Source organism: Asparagus officinalis, chromosome 8 (genome assembly GCF_001876935.1).
Source record: "Asparagus officinalis chromosome 8, Aspof.V1, whole genome shotgun sequence".
In the NCBI taxonomy this organism is placed as follows: Eukaryota; Viridiplantae; Streptophyta; class Magnoliopsida; order Asparagales; family Asparagaceae; genus Asparagus; species Asparagus officinalis.
This window is the reverse complement of record NC_033801.1, coordinates 55,089,059-55,103,580: the sequence shown is the minus strand read 5'-3', so window position 1 is coordinate 55,103,580 and position 14,522 is coordinate 55,089,059. Positions and strand designations below refer to the sequence as shown.

At 34.8% G+C, this 14,522-nt stretch overlaps 1 protein-coding gene across 1 annotated transcript in view; it reads right to left on the bottom strand.

Moving 5' to 3' along the window:
• The window catches only part of LOC109821262 (2-hydroxy-6-oxononadienedioate/2-hydroxy-6-oxononatrienedioate hydrolase-like), a 96,588-nt gene that overhangs the window by 56,656 nt on the left and 25,410 nt on the right, over window positions 1-14,522 (bottom strand). Inside the window, exons 4-5 of the mRNA XM_020387444.1 lie at window positions 11,566-11,670; window positions 4,775-4,869 (exon numbers count right to left, since the gene is read on the bottom strand). Coding sequence (XP_020243033.1) covers window positions 4,775-4,869; window positions 11,566-11,670 — 200 coding nt within the window. The remainder of the gene's footprint in view (window positions 1-4,774; window positions 4,870-11,565; window positions 11,671-14,522) is intronic.

The window sequence follows — 14,522 nt, the reverse complement described above, 5'->3', positions numbered from 1 at the left end:
CTTATATACCCTCAATTATACTTTGTAGCATTTATATACCCTTAGTTGGTCAAAATTGGCACTTTAATACCTTATATTTTGCAAACGTGAAAATTGTTAATTCAAAAGTTCCCATATAACATTCATATGTTAATTTTGGAGCTTTCTAACCATCAATATTTATTAAATTATAATTAAACCAACTCAAATTCTAATTTTAGATGCATCATAATTCTATTTCAAAAATAGTATTTTAAAAGATTTAACAATGAATTCAACAAGATTAATAGAGAAAAAACTATAAGAATAGCATATAAATATTATAAGTGAACTTTTGAATAAAAATTGTTATGTTTGCAAAACATAGGGTATCAATATGCTAATTTTGACCAACTCACGGTATACAAATGCTACGAAATACAACTGAGGGTATATAAGTGCGAATAGTGTGAAATTATAAGATATTTAAGTGCCATTTAGCCAAAAAATAAAGTGAACCCATCCATGTCCAAGACTTTTGGGTACGCAGCCATACTCAAAACATGTTGGGATACATGTACGACACTGAGTCTTGGATACGCAGCCATACTCAAAACATGTTGGGACACATGTACGGCACCGGAATTGTCGTATCCGGGTAATATAGCTCCAATTTAAGGGGAAATGCTGAAAATTCTCAAGATCTTGGAGATTATATGATGAATATTTCAAATCTACAAGGTCAATGCAATATTTTTGAGATATCTATTGATATAGTAGGATGATTGTAATTAGGTAATAGAATATCATTTTTTTTCTTTTTTCTACAGATCTCCATGTGATAAATTGATCATATAGATATCTTGCCTTTTTTGGTGACTTTAAAGTTCTCCTCTATATAATTATTTATAGGGCCCAAACTTTTACCCTCATTTATCTTTAAAACCATATACTACTATTTGTATCCCTAAACCCAAAATACAATCTGTAGTTATATTTAAACCCAAAATTACAAAATACAAATATGGACGTATATTGTATCCCTTAAATTAAATATATAAAAATACCAAAAAATGTTGTTTGTCTTCTCTACAACAAAATAAACCATTCCCTTCCCTCTAGTGACATCATCCTCCCTCCTCCCTACCGCTAACCCTCCACTGCCGCCGCCTCCCCTACCCCCACTTCTCCTACCTTCTCCTATCACTCTCATCTACCTCCTCTCTCTTCTTCCTACCTCCTCTCTCTCTCTCTCTCTCCAATAACATCACATCTTTTATATCCCGTTTCTATCTCCACAATAATGCTAAAAAGAGCTCTATCATTCTCTACTTCTTTCATCTTCTCCACTTCCCTTTCTCTCTGCCCTAGTTTGTTTATTGGTGATGTGCAAACCTCGAACCTTCCTACCAACAAAGCCAACAAAACCTCATCCCCCTCCGGTGAGCTGAACGAGTTTGACGATTCATACACCTTCATCCCCTAGTCAACGGTTTCACGAAATATTTGTGAAAGGAACCCTTTATTCAACTGAAGAAATAATGCCTATTAGTTGTTTGTTGAAATTGGTAAGAGACATTGGAACATGTTAAGATTTTTTTTTTTTTTTTGAGGGAGGTGTTGATGGGTTGTATTCTTTTAATTTTTTTGCTAGCTATGTTGATGGCTGACGGAAGAAGAGAGGCTATAGGTTGCGGATTCAAACTTATTAGCAATGCCGGGATCAAACAATGACAGTCCCCGATACAATATTTGTGTAATATCCTTGTAATTCCAAACAGGATTTTAATGATGAAGAGAAATCGAGTTACGGCAGCAACAAGCTCGATAGGAAGCAACAGTGGATCAGCGGTGGTTGTGCAATGACAATCGTGAAAGAATATTATGATAGACTCAAATACCCGACTTCATATTAACTTCAGGTTAGATATTGAAAGAGAAGGGAAAAATAAGCGCAGTGAGATACTAAAAGCAAAAATCGGATGAGTGACAACTTCCAATTGTAGGATAGTGGAATTTAAGCTGAAATGTTTAAAGAGAATGGTGTTAATGAGATATTGAAGTAGTACTCCTTATTGAATAAATGTGTAGTAGCTACCTGATATATAATTTATATGTTTGAGTTGTTTGTTGTTATGCTTATCATATAATAAATCAAATATAGCAACCAAGGGTGAGCACAGTGTAGTTCATACCAAACAAACCAACCGAACCAGCTGAAATTTAGTAGTTCAGTTTGGTTTTGATAAGAACTTAGTTCAGGTTGAGAAGAAGATTTTTCTAACCGCATCACCCAAATTGACCAAACCCTATTATAGTTATTGTTAATATTTCCTATACAGATAGCCTTTAGAATTACAACCTGTACTCGCTTAACCCCAACATGTATATGATCACATAGGCTACATAATTTCAACCTCGACATTTCGTTTCTCTCTCCGTCTTCTCAGTTCTCATGCAGTCTCGACGGCCCGGAATAACCAAATCACAACATTTCATTTTGTTGTCCATACCTCTCTTAGTCTATTTGTTTCCTTTATCATGGTTGAATCAACCCCTTAGATCCATATGAAGGTATGAAGTTAAAACCCTAGCTAATGTTGATTCTATGCATCATCAAATAATACTCTAGATGATTTGTTAATTTTGGATCTTTCCAAACTTTTTAGTTTTTTGGTCTTTCGTTAATGGATTTCTAAATGTCTACTGTATTTGATCATTTCCATGCCTCATATAAATTAGATTTAGCAATAAATTTAGCATTGAAAGGTTGTATACAACCTTTATTTTGACTTGTTTATAGCTCTATGCCAAACTGATAGTTGGGCTTGTATATATAAATTTAGCAATAAATTTAACATAGAATATACTGCATTTGATCATTTCCATGCCAAACTTTATATCAAGAACAGTTCCTCTATGCTCAAAAACCAAACTTCATGGTTGGTTAACTGGTTAGTTTATCTTTAATTTGGAGTTTAACATTTACGTGTATCACGCCCAAGTCAGAACTGAGCAAATTGAACTAAACCAACCTGAACCGATTTGGGTCAGTTTGGTTCAGTTTTGAATCATAGGCAATTCGGTTTGATTTGGCAAAATTTGACCAGAAACAGAACCGACCGTTTGCACAACCCTAATAGCAACAGAACATGAAAGTATAAAATCAAACTCTATTAAGTATAACAACAAAATCTATAGGCATAGCACTATAATCAGTAAGCATGCCAACAACACCCATAAGTATAACAATATATTTTGTAAGTATAGCAAGAAAACCTATTACTATAGCAAGAACGCATGTAAGTATAGAAACATAACCTATAAGTATAGCATCAAAACCTGTAAGTGTAACAACTTTTAGTTGCTACACTTACAACTTTAAGTTGCTATACTTATAACTTTAGTTGTTATAATTACAACTTTAGTTACTATACTTCATCAGAATTATATCAAACTAGTATTTACGCTATAATTTTTTTTACAATCAAAGGTCATTAATAATAAAACTAGCATTTATACTATTTTCAACTTCATTAATTAGTAATTTCAGTAATTAGTAATAATTCGAATTTCAAAACTTAGCAATTAAGAAGTTACTTTTGTACTCAGATTTTGATGTTAATAATACTTAAAACTTAACATGTTATACTTAGAAATTAAGTTGAATCTGATGGTCACCAATATCCTCTACTTCATTAATCTATTAACCTTCGAATTATACAGAATCAAATTCTTTTTCGAGAGGAAAGGATGGGGCCCGCCTGCTACATTACTAAAGAAAGTGGTTGGTAAAAATAGAAACCACATCTCCCAACAAAATCAAATTCTTGTGTGGCATTTCATCTAATATCCTCAATGCAAAACCAATATGTCCCAAATGCAAAATCATTACAACACAAAACCATTGAATTCCAAGAAAAAACATCTCTATTTACAGCTGTCAAGCATTTTATCAAACAACCTCTAAGCAAGTTCAGTTTCACCCATTTCAAAGTATATTATGAAGATAAGTGGTCATATAAGGATTCGAGGTTGGCGACGATGAAGACGAGGACATTAGGAGGGGGAGAGAGGAAGGATGGAAGGGGAGAGGAGGGAAAAGAGGATGAAAGAGATGGGAAGTTTTTTTTAGCTCTTGACAGTATATTCCAGTGACTATTGATGAGGGGTCTAAGGATTTGGGGTTTGTTTGAGGAGAAGGATGACTTAGGAGGGTGGTGGAGCTTGAGAAAGTAATGAGTCTCAATGGAGGGAGAAGAGAGGAAAAGAGATGAAAGAATTGAAGATTTTACAGAAGGAGAGAGGGAAGGGCGACTTGGGTGTTTTTAAATTTTCTTTTATAAATGCAGTATGCAAATAAGATGCATTTAATGTTTTGGGTTTCCACATAAAAAGAGAATATTTTTTGGGTGTATGAGTATAATTAGAAGTGAATGTGTTTTAAAATAAATGGAGTTCAAATTTTGGGTTCAAAGACAAAAACCCCTTATTTATAACCTATACTGGACTTTGGGAAATCCCACGAAAAATAAAACACAAGTTTCTCACCATGAATATAGGTGAACCTCATTGAACCACAAAAATCTCTGTTCGCTAGTTTTCTTTTTCAATTTTCTTACACCATCAATCATCACAAATGATATTTATTGCTAGCAAGTATGTCTCAGAGAATAGCGAAAAAAATTCATACAACTATTCTCGAGGAAAGAGGAGTCTATGTGTTGATTTAAATGTGTGATGCATTTAATCAAACTCTTTCGTTTAGGAAATGAATAATGTATAAATGAATGAAGAACCATCAGAGCTGTAATACCTGTCAAAACCATGAAGGAGAACAACTGGTTCTGTTTCCTTACGTTGCAGTGGCTTCACACAACTACTTGGAATAGAGCTTTTCAAGAAGCTTACCTGAGGAAACCAAAATATTAGGTGTAGAAAGAAAATAAATTATTATTCGCAAACAAGTTCAAAGAAAATTCCGAATAATTAAGATCTCTCAAAGTCTAACAACATTCTCCACATTTGCCCGAGGAATTTGAGAAAAAGTTTAGAGCGTTTAAATGTGCGGGCACTTTCTTTGTGTGTCAAATGGGCCTACGAGTAGAGCGGCTCTCGCGCGCACACAAGCCTAATAGAGCCCGGAACTAGAATTGGGCAATATGATCAATAAAACCTTAATGCACATGAGTGCCATCATCACGCCTGCAGGAGGGTGCAAATCCGGGTATAACCCGAGCTCAGCTTTGCACTTTTTATTTTGGATCTTTGACCAATTCTCTTTCTAGATCTTCACTCTGCACGAGAATATCTTCCCACAGCTCAAGAAAACTATGATTATTGCTTCTCTCTGCCCTATGAATTGAGTCTTACTCTGCCCAATAAAATATCGCTGTCTATTGTCTTCCCAATGAACTTTTTGTTGTAAAAGATTCCTACAGATCTCCTTTGCTCTATAAAACCAGCAACTTCCTCCTCCAAACATAACAATCAGAGATAAACAATCCCTCTTCTTCTCTACTATTCTCTCTAAAACCTCTCATTCTCTTCAGCTATTAGGGAAGAAATATATCAAAGTTCAAGGTTGTCTACATTTGTGAGTGCACACTTTCAGTTGCTATCGATTGTTGAATCCTGGAGGGTAAGCCATTGCTATCCTGCTGCACCGAGACATATTCTCAGAGGGACGCAATCTACTCTTAAGGATAGTACATTCGCATGCCTCGATCACACCATAAGAAGTTCCTTTTCATTTTGAAAGTTTATTTTCAGTTTCATAGTAGTAATCCTAGTTAATTTTTCAACAATCTTAAGAGTAGATTAATCATGGATACTGATATAGTTGTTGCTGCTGCTATTAAGTCTCTGGTTGACATTTCAAAAATCGAACCTTTTTAATAGAACTCACTTTAAAAGATGGTAAGAAAGCGTTTTCTCTATACTTGATGTAACTGTCTATGCATTTGCTATAACTAATCGTAAACCGAAAAAAGGACCTCCAAAATTAGGAAAAGGCTAATAAAATTTGGGGACATAATTCTCAGCACCTTAAGTAATGAGCTATTTGATGATTTCTGTCCTTATAAAACTGCAACTAAATTTTGGGAAAGCCTTAACAAGAAATATATCCTTCAAGATGCTAAAACTCAAAAATTTGTTATATGAAACTTTCTTAGTTTTGTTATATCTGAAGAAAAAGATATCTTATCTCAAATTCATGAATACCATGTTTTAATTGATGACCTTAAAAATGAAATCATCACCGTCCCTGAAGCTTTTGTTGCTGGAGCCTTGATTGAAAAATTACCCCAGTCTTGGAAAGATAAAAGAAAGAACTAAAACACAAGAAAACAAATGAGTCATGAAGATGTAGTAAGTCACATCCGAATTGGAGAAAATACAAAGAAAGAGAGAAAAAAGAAAGAGAGAAAACCGAAAGAGCCAAGGAACTTGCTTTCAAGGAAAATTTAATTGAAAGTGGTTCTTCCAACCCTAAGAAACCTTTTCACGAGAACAACAAATCAAAATAGAACCCCAAGAATTTCCACAACACTAAAAGTAGTCATAACTTGTCTTTCAAGAAGAAAGGAATTTGTTTCGTGTGTGGCTAGTCCGGGCAGGAATTTGTTTCGTGTGTGGCTAGTCCGGGCACTACTCTGCACAATGTAGGTACCGGAAGACTAGTGAGGCACCCGCAAAATAGATGCAAACATAGTGGAGGGAAATATTTTTGCTGCAGTGGTCTCTAAAGCTAAAATGATTGTGCATATATGTGCTGATGGAGGAGCCTTCACTTCTTACTCCTCTGTTGACAATGGTGAACAAGTGTTCATGGGTGATTCAACGCCCTCACCTATTGTTGGTAAGGGAAAGGTGCTTCTCAAGCTCACTTTTGGGAAACTCTCTTCTCTTACAGATATGCTTCTTATTCCTGAGATACATTGGAACCTCATTTCAGTGTCTCTTCTTGTTAAAGCTAGTGTTAAGGTCTGCTTTGAGTCCGATAAATTTGTAATGACTAAAAATGGGCAGTTTGGGGAAAAGGCTATGGTAGTCGGGGTCTGTTTATATTTTAATTACTTCAAATCATGACGGCTTGTTTATATTTAATTACTTGAAATCATGAATGGAAATGCATCTACCTCTTTTGCTTACTTGGTTGACTTCTCCGATCTTTGGCATGGTAGATTAGGACATGTTAGTTTCTCATATATTAAGAAAATGAAAGATATAGGCATGTTGCACAATGTTAAACTACCTAATCATGATAAATGTGAAATATGTGTAGAATCCAAATCAACTAAGAAATCATGTATAAATGTTCAAAGAGAATGTGAATTGCTTGAATTAATCCATACTGACCTTGGTGATTTGAAAAATAATTTAACAATACGGTAAAAGATTCTATATAACCTTTATAGATGACTACTCTAGATATACATTAGTCTATATGTTGAGATCAAGAAATGAGGCTTATGAAATGTTTCTAAAATACAAAACAGATGTTGAAAATCAACTAAATAAAAAAAAATCAAAGATTAAGATTAGATAGAGGTGGTGAATATGAACTCAAATAATTTAATGAATACTGTGAAAAACATGAAATAATTCATGAAACTACCCATCCATATTCGCTGAAACTAATAGTGTAGCCCAAAGAAAAAATAGAACACTAAAAGACATGATAAATGCAATGTTAATTAGTTCAGAACCACCTGTTAACCTGTGGGGGGAAGCTATCATTTCTGCTTGTCATATCCAAAATAGAATACCATATAAGAAAACTGTAATTGCATATTATGAATTTTTGAAGGGACATACACCTAACTTGAATTATTTAAAAATATGGGGGTGTTCAGCTAAAGTTTTGCTACCTGAACCTAAAAGAAAGAATTTGGGACCTAAGACTTTTGATTGCATGTTTATTAGTTATGTTCATCATAGTGCTTCTTATATATTTATTGTGATTAGAAGTAATAATGATGTTACGGAGCCTAACACTATTGTTGAAACTAAAAAAGCAAAATTCTTTGAACATGTTTTTTCCTTTGAACTCTCATGCAGATAAACCTTCTCATGCTTCATATTCTGATCATGCACATGAATCTGATGATAATGTAGAAATTGAAATAAGAAGAATGTAAAAGAGATAGAAAAGAAACAAACTTTGGTGATGACTTCTATACCTTTCTAGTAGGTAATGATCCTCACTTATAGAGGTTGTTTCCTCTCTAGATGTTCCTTTCTGGAAAGAAGCTATTAATAATGAACTAGAATCTATATTATCTATCCACATTTGGGAGATTGTTGATTTGCCACCCGATATAAAACGTCCTACAAGATCTACTCCTACCCTGAACGGATGGGAAACACCTCAACATATTATCTATATTTTCTATCGCCGATGCCCAGCACCTCTGCATATGACTCGTTCCCCATATGAATTTTCCTGCTCCCATCTAAAATCTTCCTAAACACTATAAAACCCGATCTATCCCAGTAGATGTGATTCGTTGCTCCTGAGTCTACCATCCAAAAAAAAGTAGAATCAGCAACGTATACAAAACTAGCAACACATGCTAGACTAAGATAAAAGCTTACCTTAATCGATGTTGGACACTCACGTGCGAAGTGGCTGGTCTTATTGTAGTTGAGGCACTTGACCTTGCTCTTGTCAATTTGCTTAACCACCTTCTTCGCTGGCTTCTTCTACTTCAGAACTCCTTCTTAAGGCCGCTTGGTAAATCCCTTTCGCTTAGGCTTCTTAGCCTTATGACTTGGGCCTTCAGCTATCATAGCCGAAGTAGCCACGTCCTTGGTCTTGAGTGTGCCCCGACGCTCTGCCTCAAGTTCTATTTTATTGCGCACATCGTCGAATGTTTTCACATCTGAGGCGTGAGTCAAAAGTACTCTCATGTCACTCCAAGAGTTAGGTAACCTGATGACCGCCTGAATCTGTTGCTCCTGACTAAATGCAACACCGACAATTCTAAGAGCCCTAATCATGGAGGCTATCATACGAATGTGGAATTTGATGTCCTGCCTAGCAGACATCTTATATGAGTCTAATTTTATTGTAAGAGCACGATCCTCAATGGAGAGATGTCTAAATCACGCTTCAAGAGCATCCCAGAGGCTCTTAGAGTTCGGATGGTCCTCGAATTCCCTAATTAGATCGTTCCTCATTGTAGCCAACATAGTAAACTGTGCGGAATGATCCTTTTGTTTCCAAGCATTATACTCTTCTATAGCACGTCTGTGAGCCAGAGTAGAACCCTGTTCTGGCTTCGCCATCACTGTCTCGGTAGAATCCAAGATCTCCTACTCATTCTGGAGATACTTGATCTTTCGACGTCAGACGAAATAGTTATCGTCATTTAGCTTATCACCCTTGGTGAAATCAACGATAACGTTCTTAGCAGCCATCTGTGCAAGAAAAATATTGACACTATTAATTATGGATGCATTAAGATTATTGGCCTATGTAAGGAGTAATGTTTTTTCCCAAAAAACATTCCATCTCATGAAGCATTTTATATCGATAATAAAATCAAATTCCAAACAAAGAGAAGAAAGCCTAAGGCCTCAGTCACAATGTTTATGAATATAATTTTAAAATTGTTATAAAATTTTAGAACATAGAATTATATTTCTTAGAAATAGAATAGATTGGATCGTTAAATCATTACCACCTCTACCCGAAATCTCCCACTTGAAATTATTTATTTATTTAAATCCGTAAGCATTTAAACATGAGGCATTACAAACATAAATAAACAATATTATTTTAATATTTAACTACCTATTTATCTTGTCAATTTTATTAGGATTTTTTGTTTCTCGTAAAATTGGTACACGCCCTAGGTGCTCCCACTGGAACAGCTCCCCATCAGAATCTCCAAGAAACTATTAGTATTTTACTAAATTTATGGTGCATAAAAATAATTTTTCTAAATTTTCAAAGTTCAAAAAATATTTTCTGAAAAACCCAAAAATAACTTTATTATGAAATCTATTGGGCCCCCTTAGAAATTTCCAAAATTTTTAAAGGAAAATAATAAAAATATTTTTAGAAATTTTCCCAAAATTTTTGAGCTGTTTTTATTATTTTTAAATAGTTTTCTAATTTAAAAATAGATTTCTTAATTTTTTAGAAAATAAAAACTTTATTTACATATTTGACCCTAGTGTTTTAGAAACCTATAGGCTAACTGCGAGATTCAGCCGATGACGGCACCAATTCACGGCTGAGCCCTTTGTTTGCTTATGCAAACAGCCGGCCACTGACGCCCAGTGCCAGCGATAGCGGTCGACGAGCACTCTGTCCTAGAGCAGTCGACCTCCGATCTCGTTGTCGTCAGCGCCCCTAGCGCCGACGGCGCTGGATCTAGGGTTTTTTGTTAGTTTTTGTAAAAATCGCCATCGGTGCCCAACACCAGTGGCAATTGGGTGTTGTGACTCCGGTGGCCAATGATAGGACATCTTGCCTTTGGTCCCGCCATCAGCGTCGTTGGCACCGACTGCGACGAGATCTATGGTTTTTTAAAATATTTTGAGAAAAATTGAAATAAAAAAGGTTTAAATATTTCTTTAAAAAGTTAAAAATATATATATGGTGATCTCAAAAAATTTAATAAACCCTGATTTAATAACAAATTTCCTAATAGATCATAAAGATTGAGTTTTTATTGTAGATCTGACATCCGATATGCCAAATATTAGATTTTTTTTACACCAAAAATTCAATTGTAATTAAAAATGGATTTTTTAATAATAATACCCTAATTTTCGTTTTCACAGCCAATATCACCATAAAGAAACTACAAATCTAATTCAAATAAATACAAGATGCAATCATAATTAGATGTAACCCTAAAAAAATGCGAGCAACCCTAAGCTAGCTCTAATACCAATGTAAACTACGGACACAAATGAAATTAAATCCCTTGTTTAGAGATATACTTGTCCAGATCTTATGTGAAGATTGCCAAGCATCTTGTTCTTCAAGCAACGGTCAGAAAGCAATCACACCGAGATGGCAAAAAGCTCCCACGAATCACCCCCGGCTAACTCCGAAAATACAAAATTAAGAGGAGGAAGGACGATTTAGCAATATTCCTTTTTTCTGTTACTTTTCCTTTCACAGTAAGTTCTCATTTAAAGGGAGAAAGGATCTAATTCTAATCCAATTAGAAGTTGTCAAATATCTTATCTCTAAGATAAGATAAGTCCCACTTACTTGAGTATATCCTTACCCATCTATGACTGACACCCCCCTAATTTACGCGCTTGTACAATATTTGGGCTTTCATTTCACATTTTCAATCAAATACAGGACAAATAAACTGAGCAAATCTATTAAAAGGCCAAAAAAATTGAATTTACTGTAGCACGCTCGAGTAAAATTGTTTCTTTAACTTACATTATAAAATTAGTAAGCTTTTAATCGAGTCTCAACGAAAGAAGCGTCAAAACTAAACGAAATTTAGCAGATTTACGAGAATCTGAAAGACTAGGGCTCAAGCTTTTAGCAGACCAAGCAAAAATTATCGAAAAATACAACAAAAATTGTTCTAAAGATAGATGATTTGAGGATCTTGTTCTTACGTTGACGGGAAGTCTCTGGATCCTTTTGGCGAGTTCCCGCGCCGGAGGGTCTCTGATCTTCTCCACCTCCTTCGGGAGAAAGCGGGGAACCTCGCCCCCGAAAACCTAGCGCTGACTGAAGTTCGCCGTAGTGCAGTGACCACAACCGACCGCCATTCTCCTCCTCCAGCAGTTGGGTGGGGGTGGGGGTGGGGGGGGAAGTGGCGGAGCAAAGGTAGGTGAAATTAAAAAGCGGAGATTCCTAGATCTTTGTCACTCTCCTGGGTTAACTGTGCTTCCGGGATGGGTGCGGAGGAATGGGTCATTGTTTGCAAAGATTGCTAGCGTGGCGCCCCAGTGAACAGTGGCAGTACGGGTGGCAGAGCTTCGTGAGGCGAATCCGAAATCCAACTCCAAATAATAATGACAAATCTCATCCAAATCCAATTTTAAATTATTTCAAATGTTAGAATTATCTAATAATTTTATATGAGTTGGTGTTTAGGGGGGCACCACCCCACCCACCACAACCCCAACCACACTCCCCCCTCTCATTGCTACAGTAAAACGGGCCCCACATGGAATTTTAAAAAATTTAAAATCTCATGTGGGGCCTTTTTTAAAATCCCATGTAGCACCCGGTTTACTGTAGCAATGAGAGGGGGAGTGTGGTTGGGGTTGTGGTGGGTGGTGTGCCTCTAACATTATTTATTTTATATAACCATTAAGAAAGACTGGGTGTTTGGCAATCTGAAAGTGAATTTAAAATATGTAAGTTACTTTTTTTTGCAAATGTCTTTTATATCAATGTCAGCACGCAAGTGAAATACAGTGTTTGTTTGAAAAATTAAATTATTATCGAAAGTGCAATGTGAAGATGATGTGGCAAAATAAGATTAATTAGAAAATATAATTAAAAATATTTAATTAAATTAGTTACTTTTTGTCACTTTCATGTGACTTCACCACTTTTTTAGGGGAAGTCAAAATTGCATTAAATCTTATGTGGCAACTTTCTTACATCTCACTTTCATAACCACTTACATGAAAACAAACACATTAATTGTTAAATGAAAGTAACTTTCTCACTTTCATCTTTCACTTGCATGCAAACAAACACCCCCACATTAATTGTTAAATGAAAGTAACTTTCTCACTTTCATCTTTCACTTGCATGCAAACAAACACCCCCTATTGAATTTGGATATAAAAATTATATTATATATATTTATTTTACTTTACTTTACTATCCCCTAAATCTAAAGGGTCTTCCACTGTAGCTATTTGTTGTGCAAGGCATGAGTGTGTTGCAAGTGCACAATAAATTATAGAATAAAATTGAACCATAATGAGGGAGATTTTGGCTTTAAAATGAATTTTTTTTCCTTTTTATGAATATTTTTTAAAAAGAGATTTTTATGAAAAATATTTGAAAATGGTCTTTGAATTTATGTTCTCCCAAAGAAAAAGAAAAAAGAAAGAGGGAGGGAGAAAAGAATGCAAATAAGAAAAGAGAAAAAAATAAAATAAAAGAGATAAAAATAAAAACAAGGGAAAACGGGAAATAAAATGAAAAAATAAAAAAACTAGAATGAAAATGAAAATGTCAAAAGAAATAGGAAATGAAAGAAAAGATGAAATCTAACAAAATTAAGAAAAAAGAAATAAGACAGATAGAACAAGAGGGTTAACTAGAAAATTAGGATAGATTCCATCTAGAAAATAATTTATTAGATCTAGAAATTACTCTATTTTTTATTTATTTTTAGAACTAAAAGCATAACCTGTCGTTCCAATCAAAAAAAACATAGATTATCAAGATAGATTCTAAACATGAAATTAAAATGCATGCATAAACGACCGAGTGAAAATAATAATCCTAGAATACTAAAGTAATGTATTTTACCGAACTATAGTAGTAAGACTATATTATTCTAGTCCTATTTTACTAGTCATAATTTAGAAATTTAGAATATGACTACTCAAGGAGAATGAGACTTTACCGGTCATAATTTATTCTGATTTGACATTAGTCAAAAGAAAGCCCTCTTAGATGTTTTGAGAGGAAATGGTGAAGTCATTGGAGGGAGCATTGTTGATATCAAAGGGATTATTCTAACCATTGTTCAACACCGAATCGACTTGATAGATGATGTCAAATCTACTAGAGATACCCAGCATAGATTGAACCAAGTCATGAAAGAAGCGGTTAGGAATGATATTTTGAAATGTCTTGATAATTGGATCATATATCTCATTTCAAATAGTTCATGGGTAATTCCAGTTCAGGTAGTTCCAAGGAAATCTGGGATCATCATGATCAAGAATGATGCTAATCAGCTGATTCCCACTCAAATTCAAACTGGATTGGCTAATTTTCATCGACTATAGGAAACTCAATTTTTAGCCACTCTGACAGATCACTTCCCTCTCTCTTTCATAGAACAAATGCTTGAACGTTCAGCAAGAAACGAGTTCTACTATTTCTTAGATGATTATTCATGATACAATCAAATTCCGATTGCCCCTGAAGGTTAGGAGAAAACTATTTTCACATGCATGTACGAATTTTTGCCTACCGATGCTCTTTGGGTATGTAATGCACCTACTACTTTTCAATAGTACATGATCAGTATCTTTTCCGATATGGTTGAGCAGTTTTTAGAAATTTCATGGATAATTTTTCAATATTCAGTGACTCATTTTCTATGTATTTGCCTCAACTCAAACTTATCCCTGTATAAGGAGAAATATCTGACTCTTAATTATCTTAGGCATATAGTTTCCAATAAAGGTATAGATGTTGACAAAGCTAGGGTAGATTTCATTTTTAACCTTCCTCTTCCCAAGGATGTTAGATCATTCCTAGGACATGCTAGTTTTTACTAACGGCTCATCAAAAACTTTAGCAAAATTCCTAGGTCTTTGACCGGTCTTTTAGTTGAGTATATGAAATTACCTTAGAGGGGGTGTGAATA